The sequence below is a fragment of the Aythya fuligula genome, chromosome 10, assembly GCF_009819795.1.
Source record: "Aythya fuligula isolate bAytFul2 chromosome 10, bAytFul2.pri, whole genome shotgun sequence".
Lineage (NCBI taxonomy): Eukaryota > Metazoa > Chordata > Aves > Anseriformes > Anatidae > Aythya > Aythya fuligula.
In genome coordinates, this window is record NC_045568.1 from 1,293,067 (window position 1) to 1,320,548 (window position 27,482).

The 27,482-nt window shown below is 35.6% G+C and overlaps 2 protein-coding genes across 9 annotated transcripts in view; one reads left to right on the forward strand and one right to left on the reverse strand.

Moving 5' to 3' along the window:
- Positions 1-27,482, reverse strand: part of CACNA2D3 (calcium voltage-gated channel auxiliary subunit alpha2delta 3) — a 518,406-nt gene that overhangs the window by 57,601 nt on the left and 433,323 nt on the right. The gene's annotated exons all lie outside the window — the stretch shown is intronic.
- On the forward strand, positions 15,462-21,286 carry LRTM1 (leucine rich repeats and transmembrane domains 1). The gene is made up of 3 exons (XM_032193900.1): positions 15,462-15,490; positions 16,937-17,511; positions 20,853-21,286. Exons 1-3 carry the CDS (start codon positions 15,462-15,464, stop codon positions 21,284-21,286), a joined length of 1,038 nt encoding a protein of 345 aa, XP_032049791.1.

Consider the following 27,482-nt stretch of genomic DNA (forward strand, 5'->3'; position numbering starts at 1 on the left):
GTGCAAAATATTAAGTAATTGTGTACTTTCTTCTATTTTTCTTACAGTAAAGAACAGTCCTACCCATGGAAAACTAAATATCATTTGTGTATTTGGCTAAGACACTAATATTATTCACAAACTATGTTTTTTTTTTTAAATCAAGATGGAGTGGTTTTTGTTTGTTTGTTTTTGTCATTGTTGGTTGTTGTGGTTTTATTGTTTTTTGGTTTTGATTTTTAATATACATATAACTTAGTGAAGATTTCTAATGTGCTTTACTACTTTTCTGGTAGTTTCTTCAAAATGATACCTTCATGCTTAACCTCACATTGTGGGGAGTTTCAGGTAGTGCCTGGTACTAATTCCATTCCATGAGTGAACTCACCAGATTGCGTCAATGTTATAAATAGCTATGAATCACAGCGTGAAACTCTCTCTGGATAAGCCATCTCACTCATGCAAATGTAACCACCCTAACAAACTTTTAGCACTGAATTAGTATATCATCTGAAAAGCCCATACTACAAAAGAAATTCAGAGAACAGTACAAAACATGGCTTTAAAATACTTCATAAAAGTATACCAGATCGAAAGAGCACAAGACAATAGTATAGAGAATTTCCTAATTGTTTTATTGCCCTGAATTTTTCATACTGTACTGACACTTGCTTTTCACTGATAAATAGCATAAAAGTATTTCTTTCCTCAATGAAAAAATTACAGCTAATAACTTTTTGTAGCTGAAAAGATGCTGTCAATCTCTGTTGGGCTGAAAATGAAAAGTTTTCAACAAGCAAACCAACAAAAATAATATATTTTTCAAATGTGTGTACTGAATATTTAGATACCCCTAAATAATTTTATTTTTAAAATCCATTTGAATGTGCACATACCTTTCTTTTTTTTTTTTTTTTTTAACTAAATTTGATCTACTGTGCCTCATTAAAATTTACAGATTGAATTCCCCAAATACAAGTCTCTTACTAACCTAGATACAATGCAAAATACAAATAATCTCAAAGTTTGAATTGTTTTGGATTCTAAAAGTATTTGAAAAAAAAATCTTGTGTTACTGGTATTTTACTTTTATCTTTTTATCTTCAAATAAGTGGGATGACTACACATAAATTTATAAGTACTATGTAAGTATATAGTATATATGTGCCTGTGCTTTGTTATGCAAGACAATAGTTTTCATAATATGTCATAAGATCTTAGCTAACACACAGAACACTTTCTTCATCAGGTGTATTGGGATGCAACATGTAAATATGTGAATTCTTAAATGGACAAGGGAAAGTAGAAGCTCTCCCTCTTTATTCACTGACCTTAAACCTACTACTTTCTCCAAGAAGATGTTTAGGATTGGTGGTAGAAGCAGCTGTCTGGGTGGAAACTCCCAAGATACAGGGAAGGCAGTGGCAAGTGGTATTTCCTGGAGGCCAAGTTTAAGCAAAAAGGGAGGAGATATTCGGATCTTGATGTAAGGCCAAGCTGAAAGGGGAGCAGGATGATGATTGGTGTGAGGCCAAACTTCATTCAAACTCAAACCAAAAAAAATGAAAGCTGAAGGGCTTGGTTTGCAGTCAATCCCTGAAAAACTGAACTGTAGAGGGCAGTCTGTGAACATCATCATAAACCAGACTCCTGCTGACTCCCTGACACATATCTTTCTTATGGAGGACTAATGAAGTAGCAGCAGGAACAGAAGGAAACACAAAAAGGACATAAATTGAGCGAAAACATTAAAAAAATATATAGATAGATGTTGTTAACTGAAAGTCTATTGCCTTTTCTGGAAGCTTCACCGAGGAACTTGGAAGAAAACAGGTTATCTGTAAATTATCATTCACACAGTTATGCCGTATTTCAAACTTTAGAGGATAGTAGCTGATGTGCTGATGTGCTGCCAACACTGTAACAGTGTAACACTGTAACAGAAAGACCCAACACAAGGGTTCCCACAAAAATCCACTCTTTTACCCCGTGATAAATTCTCGGTACCAAGTCTACAGCTCAGGGGAGCTCCTAGGAAATCCATTTGTAATTTTTTCCAATAAAAAAATATTCCATAAGCCTGGAGGGAGGTAACCACTTGGCATACAAAATTACACTAAGTGCACTTTGCTGGAAAGATACATACCTTGTTCCTGAGAAGCACAAGGAGTACATTGACGGTATAAAATAGGGGTTTAGACTGTAAAATTTAAAGGGGATGAGGTGGGGCATGGTTAAGCCCCTGTCTGGAGTATTCTCCCTGTGATTTTTAGAATACACCTGACACCTACTGACACGTGGTTCATTGCAATAGCCAAAGGGGATAAAAAAAAAAAAAAGTGGGTTGAGTAGTATTTTTATTATCCTCAGGAATGCTTCAGTAGCATGCAAAGAGAAGGCAAGCACCATCAAAAGAAGGAAAGCTGCTGCTGGTGGAGTTTTTACAAGGAGTTCCTGTGAAGCTTCACCTTTTTTTTTCCAGTATCTTCTCTGCAAGCCAGTAGTGTGACAACTTTCCGAATTTTGATGGTATAGGGAGCATGTGAGACAAATCTGCCCACATTATCACTAAAACAATGAAGTAGTGTTGGCATTTTAACAACTTCTTAACTATTGCTTAGTTTTACAGGGCTTCCTTGCTCATTTTTGGCAATACTAAAGTATATCCCATGACTGAAACAAAAAAATAAGAACAGTATATATTTGTAAGCACATTTATAAATCTTAAGGGAGGGTCCATAGCATGCCAAGTTCTCAGAAGAAAAAGCTGTACTTCTTGCAGCTGAGGTCTTAATCTTACTAGTTAGAGTGGCTTAGCTAGTATTTCTTTCACATCTCAGCTAACAGGCTGTGGTTTCAAGTTTGCAATTAATGAACCTCAAGAGACTCAGTTCAGACAAACATCCAGAAATTAGGATCCTTATCTGAACTCTTGGAGGCTGTGACCAGATTCTCTTAGGAGATGTCGGGCTCTTGACTTCCACTTTAACAAAAATATGATGTGTTCAAACCTTGACAACATTTTCTTTTTTACAGAAATGCAAAAGACTACTATTCTTATTTACAAAGAGATTTATCCCTCCCAAACCGGGATCCTAAAATAGAAGAATGGCTACAAGGTATCCTACTACTAGGCACAATTTTTTTTGGATTGAAGATAGATTTTGTGGATGTATCCACTACAAAATGAACCCATGAGGTCTCTGTCCGGTTTCTCCCATGTCAGTTCAATGGCTTCTAGCCTACCATTGAACTAGAAGGCAAGACATGAATCTTCTACTACCAAACTTGGCATGAAGAGGAGAAAGAGACTTCATAATTCAAATCCTCCTACCTGCAGAACACACTGACTACTGACTACTTGCTCTACGCAGTTATTACCATAGATACTCGAATGCACATAAATTCAGTGAATATATGAAATATTACTAGTCAAACAGGTTTGTATATTGGGTGAGAAACCATGACAATTTTTTCAAAATTACATCATTTGGGAAAGAAAGTTTTGGATATTTTAATGACTGAATTATAATAACAACAGTGATATTCTCTATAAACTGCTCATTTGCCATGATTAGCAAATTACTTTGAATTACTAAAAATATAAATAATGTTATCTGAGGTCAAGTAATATATTGGAAGTTGTTGTATTAAGTATTCTGTATTTGCAAATATAAAGAAAAACAGTGCTTGTGGATTTGCATCACTCCCATGTCTTTACTAAACAATTTTAAGATGAAGCAATGTCAAAAGATACAGACATTCTAGATTTCCTTGAATAGTATTAGCTGCAAGACAAGCTTTATCTTTTTTTTTTTTTTTTTTGGTATAATAATTTTTTTGTTTAAGTGCTGCATAAAAAAGAAAACAGAAGACTATTTGTTCAACAAAAATAGGAGTTCGTATTTGAGCTATAAACTAGCATTCCTGCAATATCCAGAACTAAAAATTTAAACCATGTCAGGAAAGAAAAGTAAAGTCTGATTAATAGCACTGAAAGATTTTCCAGCATACTGAAACACAAGCATTCTTCTTTTTCATATTCTCCTAATTTATATGTGTTAAAGAAGAGAAATACTATTTTTCGAGATATATTAGTAGCTTGTTGATTCTCAGTATATTACTTATAAACACCTCACTTGAAAAGCTAATCAGTTTTTAAAATGATGGATTTACATTCTCCGTATCAGAACATTTTCACATTTAGTTAACTTTATTATTTATATTATACTTACTTATTACTTTATTACCACTCTTTGAAACTCTGTCAAGATATATCAATTATCTATTTTAGGAATTAACTATACTGGAGAAAGTAGTTTATCTTCTGTTTTCTTTAGGTGTGTGAACTGGAAAATAGTGCCACCAACAGGTCAGGTACTGAGGAATGGTATAACAGTCTTCTACTTTACTTGTCTACTTATTTCAGGAAAAAGAACAAGTTAACATCTTCAGAATTGCTACACAAGCCTACAGATCCTTCAGCACGAAAATTTGCTTAGGTCTGAATATTCATTAATTGAGAGAGATCTTCATATTACTGAAAATCAGCCAAGAGCTTATTTGCTTCATTAGATAAGTGAAACATTTTGCAACTCCTTGATGTTGCAATATACAAAGAACAATGTATTCTTATATATGGCCAAATACATAAGTTCATAATCTTTTGAAAGGATACTCCCAGAAAATAAGAAGAAAGACAATTTGTCAAAAATGTTGAAACTGATAAAATTAAAAGGCACTTAGAGATTTCTAAAATTTATTACTAAAACATCATCATTGCCTGAGATCAGTGTCCCAGGTTATGACTGTCCATGAACTTCTCTATGTGAGTTATTAACTACTGGAAATAGTATAAGTGCTGATGTGCCTTCCACAATAACAGGGCAAATGTGCCAGATTTATATTACATAATCCATTATCCAGATGCTTCAACAAGTAGTATATTGTGATTTATATCCTAACAATTAGTAGGATTTAGCTTTCAATACAGCTGTGAAGTATCTTTTAGAAGAATAATTTTTATTTGTTCTTTTTTTCTTAAAGGAAATCAATACCATAGATACCAGCTGTAATCCTTTCTAATGAAATAGCTTTGAAATAAATGGGGAAGTTTTAATGAAGGATAGATGCATTTGACATTTCATTAAACTAAAGATCTATCATACAAATTAACTTTTCTGTCAACTAAGTTGCAAGTTAGGTGCAAATTCAATTGGGGCTTATGCCTAAAAGGTGTTGAGCATTGCTAGTGCTCATTGAAATATGTGAGAGTTAAGGGATGCTCAGCCTACGTCTTCAAATATCAATTCAGAAAAGACTTTTGGTAAGAATTTACAGAAATTATGTTGTTGTATAGAGGGTAACATCTCATTGACTTAGAAAGTCAGCCTGGCAGAAGCCAAATTTCTATAGTTGTTAAGGCACATACTAAGGGCTGGCAGATACCGATGGGATTTCTAGAAGCTCTCATCTCATACTGCAATCAGTAAATGTTAGGGGGTTCTTCTGAAGTCCCTGTTGTACTCATTTCATCACTACTAGGCAATAAGTAACTTTGAAATACCATTTTGCAAAAGGTAGGCACTTGTACATGACAGAGGCATTTAAAAATGACAGAGGCCCTCTTGAAAATGTTACTACAATTTACTAAAAACATATTTAATTTTCTAAAAGGGTCAAATCAATCAACTTTGAAATTTACTTCTATTTTACAAACAAGGATACCAGAATCTTTTCCAGAAGTAATAAATCTTCTCAGTGTGTCTATGAGGGAAATAAAGATTATCTCAATTTTTTTCATAGTACAGAGCCAATATGCCTGAGTCTTTCATTAAAGGCTCTCTTTGTTTCATTAATAAATAAATAAATAAATAACACAAATTAGAGATGCAGTAAGCTATTAACACCATCAATGAAGTATACTTACATAGATGTATTTTATATTTGCATCTTGACTTTTACATAAAAAATTATTAAAAAAAAGAGAGGGTCCACAGATTTTCCTGCTTTATTCCGTACTTTTAAGTGCAGTTAGAAAGCATTTGTAAGGGTGGAAGACTATGATTTCTGTATGTGTAGAGATACTCATACTGTGCTGACTTCATAATTAAGATTCTTTTTCATTTAATTAAATCAGATTAGATTATGGTACTGATTATGATCATTTCCACAAATCAGCATTTTAACTAAGTTTCCATGGAAATGCTATATGCCCCTGTTTTCTTTCTAGACAAGGCTATGCCTGTTTAACAACTTGAAAAAGTTTGATGAGGACAACATATTTTGTTTAAGTTACATTAACTGGGGACAATATTTCCTAATTACATTACCAGAAGAAGCATTTAGAGCAGTACTTTTTAGCATGGGAAACCCTCCATCAGTGAACCCATCTTAATCTCTGAAAAACAGGAAACATCATCATTGCCTTTGCTTATCACAATGAAAATGTGCTAACTGGTCTTATATTTATAAAATAATCTCTTTTATTAAATGACAGTGCTGGTCTTGTTTTACAATCTTCATACTGAAAGACATTATCCTATTGCATCTGAATTTCTGATAAACTTCTAACAGAGAGCACATGCCTATGAAGTCTGGGTGGTCCAGTGGCTTTAGCAGTGAAATGGAGTTTGAATACTGGCTCTGTTCCTTGCTCTGATGTTTACCTGTTGTGCAACCTTGAGCAACTCATCCTACCTTTCAGCTCTCCGTTCCTTGTTAGTAAACTGGGAGGAAGGGCATTTCACATTCTATCAAAAGTGATTTGAATTTTATGAACAAAAGCAGTAACAGCTAAGTATTATAATCATACGTTGCACATTAGGGTGTGATCTGGAAACAGGTATAACAACTTGCATGAAGCATTTCTGGGTGAGAAAAATATGGCAGGATTTGAAAAACCTGTATTCCACACTACAGCACTTTCAGTTTCACAAAATACAAATTTTCACTTAAGAGCTATGTTTGGAACATTATATCCCGAAGTCATCAAGAACTATCAATTACAGAGAAAGAGAGTCGTCTACTTTTTTCTTCTTCCTAGAGGGTTTAGAGAAAGACAGCTTGTAGCAGTAATGAAAACCTATTTAAGATCTTACCAACACCAAAAAACAGAGGTATGGAAATGATTAGTTCTCTAAACTAGGCATACGATGCATAACTTCTTCAGCTTCTAAAAACAGAAGCCTACTTTCTCCCAATAGGCACTTTCAGAAACAGAGAAGACAGTAATACTATTCTTTGAACTTATCTATTCTAACTCTGCTGAAACACAGAGATGGAGAGAAATTGGACACCACGCAATGTACTGTCCTTTTGAAAAGGGAAATGGATAAAAAGTCTCAACCAAAACATGAGGTCAGCCCTACCACTATGTTCAAAAATAACATCCTGCAAAACACAATGAAAGCAAATATAAAGGAGATCAGAATATACACTTTTTGACCAAGACAGCTATAGCTGTTTGGACAGACAAAGCTCAACTAGGATGGGAACTTTTGAGATTTTGTTCTATTTTAAATGGTATTAAAATAAGCCTTTGGATATAAAAGAGGGTACTGGTTTGCATTAATTATAGTACGTACTACCTGCGTACTTACAGCTTTACTCGGTGGTCATGAAATAGAAGTCAAACAATAACACTAAAGACAAAAAGACGAGAATAACATTTAAATCTTTCCTCAGCTTCAGATGTGATAGCCTACTTTTATACAGTATTTTTTCTTTATACTTGCCCACGGGGTTTCCAACTGCCATTATAGAATTGTTCTCCTACCAACTAATGCAGGTGCTTAACCCAGAAAGTTCATCCTCAGCATGTTAAGGGATAGTGAAGTAGAGACTACAGTTACAAGCTTGCTAATAATTTTGGTTTGTACAGAAAATAATAATAATAATTAAACAAAAACACACCTAGACATGACTCGATATTATGACTGACAGGACTTCTTCATTTATGGCAATCTTACTATAACATTTTCCGTTTGGTAAGATCCTTCTAATAATTAAATCTCATGGAAGGATTTTCATTTTTAATAAGTCAAGAAATGGCAAATATTGTACACTGTAGATAATCTATAAATTGGGATCACTGTTGAATAAGCTATATTCTAGTAATGAGAAAAGAAACCACAGAATGCACAGAATGAGGCCCTTTTGTGATTCTGGGGATAAAAAGAGGAAACTAAAGCAGACAAGATGATCATGAATAAGTTTAAAAGAGTAAGAACAGTGAAAAAGCAATTTTCCTTAAAAATTTCAATCTTTACTTTCCTTTACTTGACATTAAATTATCCCAATAAAGTAGATTCATTACTGCTGCTATAAACTGCACACCTCTATAACAAGGCTTTTATTACACCTTCTTTTTATATTTCATAGCTACTTTTTTTTTTCTTGTTTTGGTTTGTAGTTTGGCATTGTTGTTTTGTTTTCACTTTATTTAAATGTATATTTATTACTCCTGCATAAATTTCCTCCCAGGGTATCTGAAATCCTTAATCATCATCCCAATATTTTTCTCCCACATGACATTTTTAGAATCAAGTTCCATGGCTTTTAAGAGTTCTGCTTATGTCAGAGGGGTAAAAAGGTTTAAATTTCAGTACCTGTTAAAGGAATTTAATTATCCAACAAGTTCTGTTTGGATACACTGTTCCTGTTGTTACTGTTCTTTGCTAATCTATATCAGATTTTCCAGCATTGTAATTCTTATTAATAAAATGCACTCTGCAAGACAACTTATTTTTCTGTTTCCTTGCTTTTTTTCTTTGAAAAGAGAACCTCTCAGTGGTTCAGAATTTTACAAATTCTGAACAGAAACATAATTATCCTTTATGCTAAGTTTCCCAGAATTTATCATGTCTGCAAACAGCAGAACTGAATAAACTTGAAGGGTAAGAAATGTATCTTTACACCTGTCTTACTCTGTCACTTCTTTTTAAACATTCTGTGGGAAAAGGAACTTTAAAACACACGGTGTTTAAAATTTGCTTTGAGGCTAAAAACAAAAAAAGAAAAAAAAAAAAAAGAAATACAGAGGATATCAGTATGTCATGATGTCATGTGATCTCTAGGATCTTGTAGTATACAGAAGACCTTTGGTGCTGCTCCTATAGCAGTTAGAGCAGTCAGAATGATATGGATATCCAGAGTGGGAAAACAAGAAAAGCAGCTATGTACTGCTTTATAAAATATATTTGTTATTGAAATTAAGACCATCAGCAGCAAGTATATGTATCTGGCTCATTGCTGTTCACTGGAGTCATATGGAAAGTGTTTCCTATATTCTTACTCTTCCTATGAAATAGTCCCATTGACAATGAACACTGATGTTACAGTTTCTATTCATCCATATCCAGAGGCCTGCTAGGTTTTTTTGTTTGTTTGTTGATATGTAAATATGGGCATTCCCAACATTAATCAGTGAATTTTACTGAACTACTACTATCCTGCCATAAAAGCATGAAAGGAATTGATAAAGTATGAGTTCTATTTCATAACATCATTGGTGAGCAGCAGCTTAAGACAGAGTAACATCTACTGCCTTTTACTGTATTTCTTCATGCACTGAGAATATTTCAAAATCTTTTTAGAATAAGTTGCTCAAGAAAATTCCTTCCAACTCTTTCAATAAATTGACCATTCAGAATGTACAGGAAATTTATGTTTTGTTACTAAGTTTGAGCCCAGGGTGAGATATGACCATGGAGAGTAATTCTTTCTAAATATAAAAATAAGAAAATGAAAATACTAAGGAAAAGGTTAGAAAACAACTTTGTCTTCAGTGTAGAATGAATAAAGTATTCAGAACTATAGTGAAAATTACCTCAATTTCAACATATTTAAGAGAGGATAAAAAGGATATAAAATGTTTAGACAAAACAACGTGTACACTCATCCTTATTCTTACATGTATTTTTCTAGGTCCTGTGTTTTTTCCTTTCATTTCTGTTACCTTTTTGTCAAGCAATGCAGGTTTCTACTTACAGTTACAGCAAAATGAATTCATTAATGAAGCCTAATCATGTACACTTTGCCTACACATACAAAGATGTTCAGCTGTACTACAGGCAATTACCCTTCATCAGGAAAAACCTGAACTCCCCCACACATACCAGTTCTATTAGTGACAGAACAAATACCCTGCTGATACATACATGTATAATCTGCCTCTAGCCACAACTTTATCTGGCTTGCAATTAAGGTAAAGTAATTTCACATCTCTCTTCCTTGCACTTCTCATTCTGAAGGCCTTGCACCCCTTGTAATAAACTTTCTACTTTCTACCTACCTACATACCTACTATATGGTTAGTGCTTGAGCATTTTCCAGGCAACCCCTTCCCACGTTCATATACTGCTTATTTAGTTATGGGTAAAGGAGTACAAGCCAAGTTGGCTTCTAACTAATTATATTAGAGTAATTATGTTATATCACAACAAATTGCTGACTATTCTTTTTACTGGATTGAAAGTCTCACATCACGTTAGATAATTAAAAAAACTGAAAAAAAATCTGCAGACAAAGGATTGACCCAAACAGCTGTCTCCAGATTATCCACAAAGAGATGGATATTAATAAGAATTTTCCAGTCAAAACCAGAACACTTTGGGGATTAATGCACTTCTGGCCTAAACTGAGAAGGTGCTCACCTAGGCAGCCCCGGTGATACCAACTGACACTGTAGCAAACATCTCAATGGCTTTCAGTTTGTTGCAAATAGCAGAATAAGTTCCCCAGAGCTACCCAGCTTCCTTCCCCCACTGTAAATGTGCACCTGGAATGCTGCGTGCTCCTGCGCATCTAGTCCACTATTGTATCTCATACATTGGCCCCAACCAGAGGTGTCAGAAGAAGGTGTAAAAATTCTGATAAATAATAATTATGGTGGAAAAAAAATGCCCAGGGGGAAAGGTTTTTCTCCATAACTTGTGTCATTAGTGGTTGAATAAAGCCCTTAAGAGTGAAAGTTTATATACCTTCTAAATTATTGTTTTTTTTTTGTCTCACAAGGTAACTATGGCTCCAGATTATATATGCATCCTACTAATTTCTGGCCCAAGGATAACTTCCAGCAATGTGCTCTATAGATTCATTACTCATTTTATAAGCAAGTGCCAGATGTATCTAAGTGAGGCAAAACAAGTCACTGAAAATAGAAGAAAATGGGGCTCTTCCCTCAAAGTCAGTGATCCAAAATACAAAAATCACAACTTCCTGCTGGTTTCCTCATTTCTAGAATTAGAAAATACTGGTTCATACCTTAAAGAGTTACTAACAGACAATTCATAATGATTGCTAAAGAGAGGCATGAGCAACCTTTGGATATAAATTATGCCTCCTTACCTTTGTGATAACTAAGATTTGATGTCATTAGTCTCTGCTTGTTATTACTCTCCCCTTACTCTCCCTAACCACTAAGACTTCTGAATAAATCTACACAGACGCACAGACACCTTCTGAAATTTACTCCAGCTTTTTAAGGTTCCTCAGTGTTCCTCAAGCCTAATTTGGTTTGGTCCACAGACTTATACTTCTCAGGTGGAAGGCAGACAAGAATAGTTTCCAATGCCTTCCTCTATTTTTTTTCTACTTTTGAATATCTAGTTCCTTGACTGGCACAAGTTGAGAGGGTCCTAAACAGTTTCAGTGCATGGATTGCCTTTGTAGAAAGAAAAACATTTAACAACAAAGGCATGTGATAGTTGACTAACAAATACAGATCCAAAATGAAGAGGAGTTTGCATTGCCCATAGTTTCCTTCAGGGCTTTCAGCAAGAGTTTAGCTGTTTTACTAATCTGAAGACATACATTAGAAAGGCAAAAGCTCATACCATTTCCTTGCAAGCGTTGCAGCTTTAATACCTTCCCACCCAAAAGCAGCTGGAAGCAAGTCTAATAGAGAGAATGTACAGAATGTACAGAAATCATCTGTTGGGGGTTTAGCAGTTTTTTTTTTTTGTTTTTGTTTTTCCTTTCTTTCCGTCTAATCATGTCTGTCTGGGCTTGATACTCAATGTAGTCAATATGTTGTAAATTCTAACTATTTGTTATATTTATTTGTCTCTTTTCTGCTAGAGTATAATTCACATAATTCTTTAGTTTTTCTTTAGTGTAGAAGAGATTATTTTTTTCTACATACTACTCCTTTCAAACAGAAAGCAATAACTAGTGTAACAAAGTATATGCTGGCACAGCAAACACTGAATTTCCCCTACCAGTAGGCAGGCTAGGACATTAGTTGACTGGGCTGTCTTGCCATTTGCAATGGGAAACGTATCTTGTTACAACAGGGCACAAGTTAATTTAAGCAGTCACAATAACACAGTTACTGCACCACATCAGACAACTGAAAAAGAATCCTGCTGGTTCTTCAAAAGGCCAGAAACAGAGTAGATTTCATGGTTGTTTTGTTTCTGGCAGATCTCTACCTGTGTCACAACTATAATTTTCCCCACATCAGACTTCTCTGTCATAACCAAAGTATTATTACTAATAAATGGGAATAGAATATGGATTATAGGTTAGGGAAAATTCTGTTTACAAAATATGTATATGAGTTCTCAATATAAGGAAAAAATAGCCGCATCTACATGAAAAGGAAATTGACAGATTTAATCATATGTTTCCAAATCTGAACTGGCATGAAGATTTAAAATAATAATAATAATAATAATAATAACTTCTTACACCACAATTCAGAGTACATAAAACAACCTCTGCATTATTGTTGGAACTGAACCTCCCACAGTGCTCAACTTTCTGTGACCCTGTCCTACAAACATCTCTTTAATATTATGAGTGCTAAAAATAATACAATTATAGCAGCACAGGCTTACCTAAAATAAGAGAGGCAGTTTAGAGATGTTCTTTATGGCTTCCATTAGATTACAAAAAAGTGCTGCAGAAGCTTGCAAGTCTACCTGGTCAGCAAACATGAGTTAAAAAGCAACAGCTAGTTAAGAATGAAAAAAACAAAGCCAACCTAACAAAAAAACATCTTTGAATTCATGAGCTAAAATAAAATTTTAGATTCCAAAGAGAATTTAAAAGTGTGAAAAAGTATTACCATACAAAAAATATCAGAATACCAAACAAAAGCAGAATACCTAGCACCTCCTGTAATATAACCAAAAGTCATGAAAAGGGTTACCATTATTGCAAGGAATGGGTTATTTCAAGGACAGAGGAGTGTCATCTGTAGCAACAGGTACCTGAGGTAAAATTGTTCTTTTAAAGAACAAAGCAAAACACCTGGCTACAATTTCTAAGGATTATGGTATTTTACAATCACCCTGTTTACATTTAGTTCTGTTTTCATTAAAATGATTCACTGGTACTGCTTAGGATAGGCTTGTTTATGTATTTGTATGTATGTAAAGATACATGGGTTGGGAAGGGAAATAAATTATTTATGTAGTAAGATAAATGTATTGTGCAGCCAAACACAAACACAAGCACAAGAGAAGTGATTTGCTTTTACTTCTATGCTAAACTACAGTCTTCTTTCATCCTGTTTCAGGATGATGTATCATTCCCCATGAAAGTCAAGGACAATATGGTCTGCCATTTGCAGCACTATCCTAGTATCTTCAAGAAGAACAGTCACGTTTACTTTACAAAATGTCTCTTCTCCATTCTCTGGCACTGCCCAGCAATATTCACTGTTCCTTTGGATACCTTGACTGATTTCAGAAACAATTCAGCAAAGCACACAATAATAACAGTTATAACTCTGTACACAGTTTCCTTTAGAACATGCTTACTGAACTATTGTAGCACACTGCATCTCTTCTCCCAGGCCAAGAAAAGGGGATTAAAGATGTCCACTGAAGAGGGCTGGACAGCAGGTTGACAGAGGAGACCCAAAGGACAAAAGGACTCAAAGGGAGGGCTAACAGATCTAATGGGAGATTTTTATATATATTTTATATGTATATATATATATATATATATAGTGTGTATATATATATATGTATATGTATATATATATATATATATATATATATATATACATATACATACACGTATATATATAAAAGACCAGGCAGGCAGGTGAGATAGGGACATGGTCAGAAACAAAAAGCTGACCTGGAAGTTAGAGAGAGGACTAAATCTGGTAGAAGGTAGCAGACATGAGAACTCCTTTGGAGCTCCCTTGCTGGAAATACCCAAGTTTCAGCTTGAAAGGGCCCTGGATAATCTCATGTAAGGCCTTGCTTTCAACAGCAGTTTGGAACAGATGATCTCCATATGTCCCTTTCAACCTTCACTTGTATGTAATACCTTCCATCATATTGCATGCAGCATACAAATTTTGTTCCAGAAAATGAGCTTTATTTGACCTTCTAAAAAGCACCTAAAAGAATTTGGACTCATGCAAGCAATGCTACATGTAAGAACTGTCCTGAAAGCTTCTGATCACACAACTTCCCTCCTCATAGGAAAACTAACAGATGGAGTGATCATATGACCTTGAAAGACACCATTATACCAGATCACTAATTCCTTGAAACACCTTTGAATTATTTCACAGCCACAGGTCATTATTCCTTTTGTTATTGTAGCAGGTACAATATGAATGAGTTACATTGAAGAAATAACAAAAAGGCAAATCAAGGCACCCTAAGAACACAGCAAGTACAATTTTCGTACCACCTGCCCTTTCTTTCCAGTATGTTTGGAAATAAATTTCTGCAGTATTCTCAGTGACCATACCAATACTTATGCCATTTTATAAAAGAAGCCACCAGTTCTGTGTTCCCACGGAAGAAAATCCTGTCAGCACAACTAATGGATATCAGACGAATAAGCTTAGAAGCACAAGCAAGTGCACTGTCAAAACCATGTCATTAACCCACATGCCTATTTGTAGCAATATTATACACCCCACTGCCTCCAGTCACAGCTCAAGATAATCAGAATCCATGTTCAGAGTCATCTGATCTTGCAAAAACTGACAAAGTACTGCTAATAATCCACCACAGTTCAGAAACTATACTGGATTTTAAAAGGCAGCTTTTTTTTTGTGCCTTGTATTTGAGGCAGATTAAATCATTAAAAAGGCAGGGGTATCAGGTCATGATTTGTATGTTACAGCTGTCCAGTTAGAGTTGACAGACACTCTTTGCATGGGCTGTTGACTGATTAAAAGGCAGAGTAAGCCTCTGAGAGTCATAAATGGTAAATGGATGGGGGGGGGGGGGGGGGGGGATTGTGATAAAGAAAAATACAAAGGCTGATGGAGTAATTCACTAGGAAGAGTTACACTTCTACTGAAGCCACAGATACTATCTAAAAAAAAAAAAAGAAAGAAAGAAAAAAAGGCACAAAAGAAACTGGATGAACACACCACAGATTTGAAGGAGGAATCAGAATAAAGTGTATGTTACTATTCTAATTCAGAAAGCTGGACTGAATCTTCTGCCAGGTGGGGAACAAGCAAAGCAGAATGACAGGTGAGATACTGAAGCATTCAGATGAAAAATAAAATTACTCTATTCTCTAGGCATTTCCTTAATCTGTGTTTATTTTTGAATTTTACATTGGCAGCTGTATGTTGGCTTCTGAAGACAACTGTTGCAGAACAATATAATGAACTGAATTTATTGCTTACCTTGTTTGCAGGAATGCTGGATTCTTTCAAATGATTTTTACAATATAGAAGTAAAGAAATGCAGAAGATGTTTGCAATTTTAATATAAATACTATTTCATTTTAAAATGAAAATTCATGAGGAGTTTGCAAGTTAAACTGCAGTTTCAAATGAAGTAAAACTTTCATTTATACATCCATTATATTTAATCTTACAATAACACAGTTATTCCTTCAATATGGTATTCCTTGTTAGTAATTAACATTCGATCTCTGTAAGCCAATAAACAGTATGTCTTTTCATTTTCAAAGGTTTTCAAGTAGTAACTGACTAAGTATTTTTCATTTTGAAACAGTAAATAGTAAAAAAAAAAAAAAACAAAAAAAAAACACAGTGTTATAAAAGGATTTAACACTCTGAGTCAAAGAAACTCAAATCACTCAACATCATCTGATTTTTGTATTTTTTTTTTAAATAAATTTCATGCATGAAATGGCACTTTGTTTACAAAGGAAGATCACTAGCAGTACATGAAAGGTAAAAAATATTATTTTTTCTGTTAAAGCTGACCTGAACATCAGGGAGCAAATTATAATTATAAATAATAAATATTATTAAGTGCTCCTGTGAACTCACTTTATCTTTTTAACAGCTCCTTGACAAATGTTTGCAGAATGTGTAGAAATTTGTATCTCTGGGAAGTACAGCTGGAATTCAGATATGGGAATTAAGCAATATGTGTAAACATAGATATTTTAAAGAACAAATTTAAAGGATTCAAATTTCTGAAAAAAAAAAAAAAAATCAGTTAACTGTTTTTATACCAACAGTTAGAAACTTTTTATTCTTTTGACAGCACATTAACATTTTTTTTAGGTAGTAAACTAGTGGATTTTTAGGCAGAAACTAGTAAAAATGCAAAAAAAAAAAAAAAAAAAGGCATAAGATGTCTCAAAATTATTACTACCACAAAAAAAGAGAAACATTATAATTTAGTAATTTTAGAAACTCAGTAGAATTCCCTTCAAATATCACAGCTTTGCTGATGACAAAACCCCCTGAAAACTGTTTGTACTTAAGATAAAGCCGTGGGAAGTACTTCACTTTAAGACTGCAGAAGCACTTCATTCTGGATGATAAAATTATTTCAGTACTATCTGTAACTTGCTAATGCACTGTAAAAAATATGACCTATATTTATGCTACCTATAGTTTTTGACACATATCCTTTATATATATATATATACCCTTTGCTCTTGTTATTGACCCCTATGGCCACAAGACAAACAATTTATAATAATTTCAAATCATTATTGCTTCTTTCATTTGTGATACAGGTAGCTGGCTTTGGGTGCTGAGTTTCATCTTGCCAATATATGTTGCTCACGGATGTCCTGAAAAATGTACATGCCATACAGTTTCAAAGACTGCAGACTGCAAGAATAGAGGACTTAGAGAAATTCCTGCCCACTTACCTCCTGGAATTCAGATACTACAGTTGCAGAACAACCATATTTGGAGAATCAACGAAAATGCATTTACTGGAACACCATTGCTCAAAATATTAGACTTATCTAATAATTCTCTCTCAAGTTTGGCACCAGGTACTTTCCAAAAATTACGATATCTACAGGTTCTAAACCTAACCAGAAATTTGATTCATTATATAGAAAACAAGACTTTCAGTTTCCTCCCACACCTCAAAGAACTGGACTTGTCATCCAACAGCATTATACGTTTGCCTGAGACTTTTGGAAACAGTACAGGGAATATAACATTGCTGTCTGTGAAACACAACAAACTCCAGAAAATGGAAAGAGTTCTGCTGGAGTCGCTTCCAAACCTGAAAGTTGTTCTTTTCAAAGATAATCCCTGGCAATGTAACTGCAATGTCTTTGGCCTGAAACTGTGGCTGGAAAGTTTTTTATACAGAGGTAAGGAATTCTTCTCATTACATACAACGCACATAAGGACACTTAACCAGCATCTAAATGTTCTTTGCTGCTGTGGTTTAACAATTTACCTCACACCTTGCATCATCCCCTCAAATAAGCATACTAAAATACATGCTTATACATTGCTCAGAATATGTGTGCTTTCAAAATTACAGGTGGCAAAACAGAATCATAGAGGATCTTTGCAGAGAATAAGTGTGGATATATACAGTGTGCATATATACATTCTGAAAATACATGTAAGTAGTAAGCATGCAAGTATATATCCGTATCTCTTTATATTAAATCTGCATCTATCTCTATTTCTACATGAAATCTGCATATCTATCTCTATATCTATCTGCATAACAAGAGTTATTTGTGCACATACACTTGTTTTAATTCTACGACAGTTCTTCTGGTAGAAACCAGTCTACTGTTCAGAAGTTTTTTAGCTGGTACATGAGGATAAACATCAACACAGATAGCAATACCAATTTAGCTTTAGAGAACTCAATATTCTAATTTAAGACTCTCTTTAAATTATCACTTGGTAGCTCTTTATATATATTTTTTTTAAATTTAATTAGCTCATTACCTAAAAGTGTGCAGTAACACCTTGTACAAGCTTACTTTTGTCTAGTGTTGCTTCCTAATTTGTTGTTAACTAGGAGTAGTACTAAATTTGCTAGCAATGTCCTCACAGATATCACAGAATCACAAAATCACAGAATTTCTAGGTTGGAAGAGACCTCTAGATCATCGAGTCCAACCTCTGACCTAACACTAACAAGTCCTCCATTAAACCATATCATTAAGCTCTACATCTAAACATCTTTTAAAGACCTCCAGGGATGGTGACTCAACCACTTCCCTGGGCAGCCCGTTCCAATGCCTAACAATACCATCACACAGGAAATTCTGTACATAAAAGTAGCCTTAATTTTTGGTCACACCTGCTTTTAAATATATTCAAGAGTTATGCTGTATACAAGAATATGATTTAATTCTTTTATATATCTCTGAATTTGTTTTGCTTACTGAGTTCAGAGAAACTTCGAAATTCAAGGTGATTAAAATAAAGAAAATGAGCATTCATCATCCCAAAGCATTGTTGTTCATATCCATTTTACCTGCAGTCATTGTATGCAGAAAAGGAATTAAGCATTAGAAGAAATGTCTTTCTTTCCCCTGGGAGGTATGTTTGAAAATGGAGAATTCAAAACAGCAGTGTAATTAACTTTTCTCTAAATCAGACTTTGGTGCTTGAATGTGATATAAGATACTGATTACCTATCTGTAAATGAAGGTGACACATAGTGTGAAGATGGTTGATGTGGCCTGTAAGTGACTGGGCTGCCATCTTCAAGCATCAGAAGTCTACAGGCTAGCTGAAAAGCTGTCATGTCTATGCAGGTATGAAGGAAGAGTCTTCTGAGGGAGGTAAAAGCACTGCTGGAAGTAATCTTTTAGAATAGACAAAAAGCTAAACGCCTCTCAGGGTTAAAATCTTAATACTTTGGATTGGTAAAATATTAAATGATCCCAGAGCTTAAAGTTGCATTATGCTGGAACCATTCCCTACAACATATTTCAGAAGGGGTTTTGAGTTCTCTGTGCAGAAGAATTTAATGATCCAAGTAAACATACCAGATTATTTTAATTACTCTGCCAGCAGCATAAATTCCATACATTATTTTAAAAACCAACATTATTTAGAAATTCAGTGATGCCCTTCCAGTTTTCTGAGCATTGCATAGATAAGTAAAATGAAAACTTGCAAGAGATCTTAAAGGAAGCCAACATAAAGTGTGCTCTTCTATGTTTGTCCTTTCCTGAAATTACTTGTGTTACTTGTGTGAATCATATGAAGAAAAGCAAGTTGTATTGCACATTCTTATTACTTATACAGTGTACTTATGACAAAATATTACTGTGGCTCTACAAACATTTAAGTCCTAACAAAGCACTGCTAAAGATGGAATACAGTCTGAATTTGGCAGTATTAAGTGATTTGTCCAATACAACTCTGAAAGATAAATTTTAGCTGAATCCAGCTCAGGTAATTGACATTTGATGCACACTCTTAAATAATTATAAAAAATTCTTCAATTCAGGCAGAACTCTAGTCTTCTATCCCAAGCACAGAAATTTTAGTTTCTTATAATCTTAGAAGGACCATGCTTGTAGAATTTGGTAATTTATGTATATCCAAATTCAAACTAACTCGTTGGAGGTTCCTGGAACCAGGCTTTACATTTGGCTATTAAAAACCAAGTGACAAGCTGCTATGCTTATATGTCTTAGAACATCATCAATATTTGTGGAAAAGTAGTCTCCACATTTCAGCTTGAGTTCATCTATATTCAGTATTTTCTCAAAAAAAATCCTTTCCAAGATGAAAATTTCTGTGCCTGCCTTTAAATAAAAGGTGGTTTATTTCAGATAGAGAACAGGGAGAAAATTCAGCTGACTCGATTGAGTTAAATTTTCAAAATATGTAAACATTGGTTTTGGCCTTGTTGACTTCTCAACACACTATACCCCTAAAGCCATGATATATAGACTAATTAGAGCCCTGAAGGCTACAAACTGTGTGTGTTGCTCTACACGCCGAGGAACAACAGCGTGATTTACCAGGACTACTTCACTTCCCGTTATACTAAGAACATCCTTCAAGAGAGAGCAGAAGCTGGCTGAAAGCAATCATGAAGTTCACCATTTGAACAAGCTAATAGACTGATTAATCCTAACTCCTTTAGATCTCTGAATATTTTCTTACCATGAACTTGAAAACATTTCTCAGGTATACAGCTTACTGAACTTTCTCTTTGCTTTGTTGCAATTAGTGTATGATGTCAGAAGAATGATTCATGAGAAATGAATGATTGAAAGGGGATATTTCAGTCAAGTGGAATATGTTTACTAAGTATATTTTTTCAATTTTTATTTATGTAATATTATGTAGTATTTATGTACTATTAAGTAATGGTAGAAATTTGAATGCAATGAATTTGCTGTTAGCAATGTCTTACTTTTTATTTATGATTTCTTTCAACTCCTTTTGTTTCTTGCTTTAGCATCCATCAAGCACAGATTACAATTCCTGATGAATTAGTACTTACAAATTATTTCTTCTATTAGTATTAAAGTGTAATAATCTTATCTTTGGTATAGCTGAAAAAAGATGCAGCTATAAATCTTCAAAAGTATGAAGTCAAAGCTGACTATAAGTGTAATTCATGCATGTGTTATTTTTACATGAAGAGAGCCCAGAAATTATAATAAAATCATAACAATCATAATCTTTTTACTTTTTTTTTTTTTTTTCTTTTTTAAAGGAGGAATAAGTGATGGCATTATCTGCTCAACACCAGGGATTCGGAAGGGCAAGGACCTCCTCAAAGTTCCTTATGAGCTGTTTGGGGCATGCCCTCTTACAGCAGCTCATGTTCATCTGACTAGCATTCATCACCATAACTTCGAGCACCGAAGTTCTCTGAAGCATGCTCATCACAACGAACACGCAGAAAACAGCTGGTCAAACTGTGACCCCAAACCAAAGCCAAGGCCTGTTAGTTTGCGTCATGCAATTGCCACTGTAGTAATAACCGGAGTTGTCTGTGGAATTGTGTGTCTAATGATGTTGGCAGCTGCTGTTTATGGTTGTGCCTATGCTGCAATTACTGCTAAATACCACAGAGAACATTTAGCCTCAGCAAGACAGCATGGGACTCCTGAGGAAAAAGAGCCATTCAATAGTTCCTTGGCTTGAGTTACTTTTGTCTTTGGTTTCTCCAAAATAAAGAGCCCTCACTTCAGTTAAAAAGACCAGAATCTAAATAGAATTGATTTAATAGTTATGACTGCTTTTCTTTCCCTTTTCACATTGAAGAAATTTTATGTACACATGTATATTAATTCCTTGGAATAAATATAAAAACTTCATGTAGCAGAATGCAAATGTATCTGCAGTTTTTGCTGTATATTCTGAAGCCTCTATGTAAGGTTGAGTGCTAAAGATAATGAAATTTTGATGTAGGCCTTTCCAAGTATTCCATTCTTCATGACTAGCTCTCGAGGTAATATTAGTACAATATACGACTTATGATGTCAAGCCAAGTCACCACCCAACACAAAAGAGCTTTCTGCAAAGAAAAATACAAAATAGTTATAAATGAGGAGATTTTGAGATCTTAGATTATCTGATATGTATTCCAAAATACAATTCATAGCCATTTTTAGAACTGGGCAGTCCATACACTGCCAGTGATAACTTAGAACATTTTTTAAAACATTTCTAAATACATTCCACTTGCCAATCTGCCCTAGGAGACAATAAATAAACGCTACATCCATTATGTAGTTTAGAAAACAGGAAGTGCCTTGTTAGGCATCACATTTCGTTTTTAAAGTACTTACTGGAGAAGAAGGAAGAGAGTTGAGACATCACAGGAAGAGGAAGGAATATGATGCAGGTACAAGCACTGAGATAAGTATAGATAGCATATATGAAGAGACATTACCCATTCTACTAGCAGTATACATGCCTGCTACAGACGTTTCTGAAGCTTCTTAATCCCAAATCCACACAACTGCTCCATTTTGAAAATTTCAGGTCTCCAGAGGCAGCCCTAATCAGAATGCTGCCCTTCAGCAGTAAGGATAATATAGCTCCATGTTTACATGTTCTAGTTCTCACAGAGAAAACATTCAACTGAATTCGTTCAAGGATCTGCCCTTTCTGCAGTACAGTTTTGCCATCAGAGGAAATCAAAGCCAAAACAGAGCAACATAAATTTAGGGCAGAAAGATTATTTTGAACATGCAGAAGTATTTTTCAAATATTTGATAGAAATAATAGTTTAAAGACAACTAAGAGAGATCAGCTACTCCACCTACCCTTTCTGAGACTAGATGAAGTATATCTGGACTATTTCTGACAGAAATTTTTCTAAGGTGTTTTTAAACCTCTCCAGTGACATGGATTAAAGACCTGTTTAGGCAGCTGATGAAGAAATCAACTGTGCTTGTAGTCTGCAAGGTTTGTTTTTTTTTTTCTCAGCATCTATCCTAAACCTGCTTTGATGAAAATATTGTTGGTGGGTTTTATAGGCCAGAAACTTGAGGACAACACCTGAGTAACACTCCAAAAGGGCAAAAGGAAGCTGTGACATGGCATTCAGAGACTTCTGATTTCCTTCCAATGGATGGGTTCCCTGAGAAAGCTATTCTAATAACAGCCTCAACTGAGTAATGGGCTATATGTCAGGAGTCATGTAACCCTTGCTCTTATCTACTTAGTAATAATTAAAACCTAAATTTTAAAGCTTATTCCTGCATCTGCAGTTACTTTCATGTCCAGAGAAAATTAAGCATCTCAGTCTTAATGTAAATCTAGCAGACATTGAAAACAATTAATTTAAAAACAAGTAATCTTCCCTCCCTCCCTCTCTCGTAACAGTTAAGTACTTCTTATTATAGGCTGTCCTCATTCCTCTCTGTCGTGGACTAAAAAACCCAAGCTGTTCCAAAATTTCCTATGAGGCCATATTTTCCAAACTTTTTTCACCCCCTGCATTCCCTGGAACCTTTTTGGTTTTTATTATATTTTAAATGTGGTATCCCACACCAGGCACATTACCTTCATCTAAGACATTATCAGGACAGAATCTATTAGAATACTTATATTCAGGCTTTCCAAATCTCTTGATGATGTATCTCTGAACTATCTCTGAAGTGAATTTGATTCTTTTTCTTTTCTTTTGAAATATTTTCTAAATTTTAATGAACAATCTCTTTTCAGAGCTCATTCAGGTGCGGAGATCTACATTTTCTACTCTTGTATCCATTTAGCAGGACAACATTTTGCAAAGCAAAATACAGTTTTGCAGACAGAGAATACTGAAATAATTCAGGATAGGATCTTACTGCCCATAGGAAAAAAAAATGAGTCAGAAGCCAAATCACGATGTCTTCCTATGGTGACCACCTAAAATGAGCACAGCTCCATTCAGAGTTCAGATCCTAAAATAAAAGTTAATAAACCTCCAGCCTCCATGGAGATTTTACCCACTGTCTTATAATAGGCTTAGATACAGCAATGCAGCTTCCATTACAAGTAAGTTCATATTTCCGATGTCCTCAAGCAAAGTAAAAATATAGTTTGATTAAATATTTCCTTGGTAGTAATAACCAGTCTTAGTGTTTAAAGAACAGTCCTATTTAAAAAAAAAAAAAAAAAAAAAAAAAACCTTTTGATCCTTTTGATTTTTCTTACTGTATGAAAGTGGAAAAGAGATAATGAAGGGCACAACAACATTTAAAGGAACTCTTTCCAAGTCAAATTTGAGATGCTTTGGGGATTTTCATGCACACATAAGGCTGTAAATTGATATGGAGTTCTGCCAGAAAGCAAAATATTTTGTATTTCCATTTGTTCATTCTGCTAAAGGAGTACAGCAAGCCAATTCATGCCAAGTCTGATTTATACTTTCTAAATTGATTTTAAGAAAATAACAAAAAAAAAAAAAAAGAAAAAAAAAAAGAGGGAAATGTCTCATTTAACTCTGTTAAGAGTATACAAATTTACAATTGTTTGTAGTTAATAAATTCCAGTTATTTATGATGACAAGAAAACAACAGGCAGGCAAAAGAGAAACGCATTTACTTAATTACTTAAACTAATAAATGCAAAATTATTTATTTTCAATAAAGGAAACTGAATGTTCAACTACTGAAAAATAGAGATAAAAGGCACAGTTTGCTGCCCTTAGCAATTGTTGACTGTAACAAGTGGAAGACTGGATCTAGTGATTCCTCACAGAAGCCCCTTAATTTGTAAAGCTTAGCAATGGACATCTGCTGCTGAAATAAGTTGTCTGCACAGATTTATATTTCAGATAAAGGTTGCTGAGAAGGCTTTGTTGTTTTTCCAGAAACCTAACGAGTATTATAGAATGTACAATATTTTTTCCTAATCTCAGTGAAAAATACTCCTTCCCACAAAATTAAGGAAAATATCAGGGCATTCTACTCTGCAAGGTATTTGCAAAGACAGAGAATGTAAACATATTGTTTTATTCCTTTCTTTCACAACGAGGCTCACTGTATTACTCTGTTTTCAGAAAAAAAAATGGCCTTTAAAATTTCAAATTAGAAAAGAGATTAAAAAACTTTAATATGCCAACATTTTTTACAGAAATTGTCCTTAGAAATTATATTGAAAGAAACAAAGCTTAATTTGAAATGTACTTGCTTGCCATATGTGCCTTTCCATCCAAAGCTTGAAAAAACAATCAAAATTCAGCCTCATTATTCCCTAGTAATGCAATGTCTAATCAAAATTAGGATCCCTCTTCTTGAATATAAAAGTAGAACATTTAGCGACGTTATGCACAGTTTATCTATCATTAACAGCCTTACCAAAAAAAAAGGCCAACTGTTACCTACTAATAACCATCTATCTTTGCTGGCCAGAAGACAAAGACATGCAGGCTTTAGTTAAGCATCCAGAAAGTATGCCAACTTTTACAACTTTAATATTCGAACTTGGCTGAAAAGTGTCATAGTGCTAATAATCATGAAGGGTCTTGGTACTTCCTGGGCTTATTTTACCTGAAAAATGTCTGTATGCTCCCCAGATGAGACAGGCAGCAACATTAAACATCTGGATGTGGAAGCAAGTCACAACAGGGGAGAAGGAATACGAAGTAGAAACCCATCATAAGCAAACCAATGGCTACATAGTTCATAACTATCTCCAGTAAAAGCTTCAGTTATCATTTCTGATTACTGAGAGATTCCCCAGATTTTAGGGCTATTTACACTACACATTTGACTTTCTGCATAAAACTACCAAGCTCATTTCAAGACACAACAAACAAGAAGAGAAGAAAAAGGAAATTATTAATGTTTGGAAATGTAGTCTACTGGGAGGAAATAAATCAATTATTTCACAGTACTCAAACTGGGATTAATGCATTCATATACTACATAATTGCAGAGAATCACTCAAAGTATTTTTGAACTTTATACTTCTGCAGTATTTGAATTTTTAAAAAGGACGCAGGTTGTGTTTGCCTCTGTCCTTCCGATAGGGGGTATCGAAGCTGAAAGGCGTGCTGTTCACATAAACTCGTGGCTTCGAGACTGGTGTGACCGGCAGAACTTTGGGTTCTTTGATCACGGGAAGGTCTATGCTACACCGGGCCTGATGGCACCGGATGGGATGCGCCTCTCTCGGAGAGGGGTAAGGATCTTTGGTCAGGAGTTGGCAGGATTGATAGATAGGGCTTTAAACTAGAGTCGAAGGGGGAAGGGGCTAAAACCAGGCACGCCGGTGAAGACCTAAGGGATGGTACGCTAGAATCAGAGGGGCTGTGTGCCAGTGAGGTCCTTCGGTCAGATCCACAAGGTGCTGAGTGTAAGGAGACGCACCTGAAGTGCTTCTACACGAACGCACGCAGTATGAGGAATAAAATGGATGAGCTAGAAGTCCTGGCCCAGTCCCGCAACTACGACATCATCGGCATAAGCGAAACCTGGTGGGATGAGTCCTGTGACTGGGGTGTTGCGATAGACGGTTACAGGCTCTTCAGGAGGGACAGGCAGGGTAGGCGAGGTGGTGGGGTGGTGATGTATGTGAAGCAGGGGCTGGACTGTGTGGAACTTCAGGTCAGCAATGGCAAAGTTGAGAGCCTCTGGGTAAGGATCAAGGGACGAACGAATAAAGGGGATGTCGTTGTGGGAGTCTATTACAGACCGCCTGGCCAGGACGATAGCGCCGATAAATTATTCTTTACAGAACTAAGAGAGGCCTCGAGATTAACTCCCCTTGTCCTTATGGGGGACTTCAACTTGCCAGACGTTAACTGGGAGTGCCACACGGCTGACACGAGCAAGTCCAGGAGGTTCATGAAGCACCTAGATGATAACTTCTTGGTGCAGGTGCTAACGGAGGCAACTAGGAAAGGTGCCCTCCTAGACCTGTTGCTGGAGAACAGAGAGGGTCTGGTGGGAGATGTGGTGATTGGTGGCCGCCTTGGTCATAGTGACCATGAAGTGGTTGAGTTCAAAATTTACAGTGACAGAAGGAAAAGTGCCACCAAAACCTCATCCCTAGATATGGGGAAAGCAGACTTCAGGCTGCTCAGGGAACTAGTCAGCAAGGTCCCCTGGGAAACTGCTCTTGAAGGCCTCGATGTCCACCAGTGCTGGTCATTCTTTAAGCAATGCCTCCTAGAAGCACAAGATCAGGCAATTCCTAAATATCGCAAGTCAGGCAGGCGGGGCAGGAGGCCGGCGTGGCTGACCAGGAACATTCTAATGGAGATTAGGCAGAAACAGGGAGTGTTTCGCTACTGGAAGGAGGGCCAGGTGTCATGGAAAGAATACAGGGATGCTGTTCGTGTTTGTAGGGAGAAAGTTCGTGTGGCCAAAGCACACCTAGAGTTGAAGCTGGCTGTGTCTGTGAGAGAAAATAAAAAGGGTTTTTTTAGATATGTGAATGGAAAAAGGAGAACTAAAGAATACATAGGGCCGCTCCTTGATAGGGAAGGTCTTCTCACAGACAATGACATAGGCAAAGCAGAGATGCTTAACGCCTTCTTTGCCTCTGTCTTCAATGCCAATGATGGGCTTCGGGACCCAGGGTGCCCTGAGCTGGAGGACCGGGACGGTGGGGATGACAAACTCCCAACCAACCCTGAACGTGTGCGGGATTTGCTGCTCCATCTGGATCCCTAAAAGTCCATGGGTCCGGATGGGATTCATCCCCGGGTGCTGAAAGAGCTGGCGGACGTCATCGCGGAACCTCTCTCAATTATTTTTCAACGATCCTGGGAATTTGGAGAGGTCCCGGTAGACTGGAAGCTGGCAAATGTTGTGCCGATTTTCAAGAAGGGTCAGAAAGAAGACCCTAGCAATTACAGGCCTGTCAGTCTCACGTCAGTGCCTGGTAAAATCATGGA

Bases quoted from the DNA above. Each gene is read 5' to 3' on its own strand.
- LRTM1 (XM_032193900.1), top strand. From the start codon at position 15,462: ATGAAAAATAAAATTACTCTATTCTCTAG. The intron at 15,491-16,936 runs GCATTTCCTTAA...TTGGGTGCTGAG, and splicing joins AAAATTACTCTATTCTCTAG to TTTCATCTTGCCAATATATG. The intron at 17,512-20,852 runs GTAAGGAATTCT...TCTTTTTTAAAG, and splicing joins GGAAAGTTTTTTATACAGAG to GAGGAATAAGTGATGGCATT.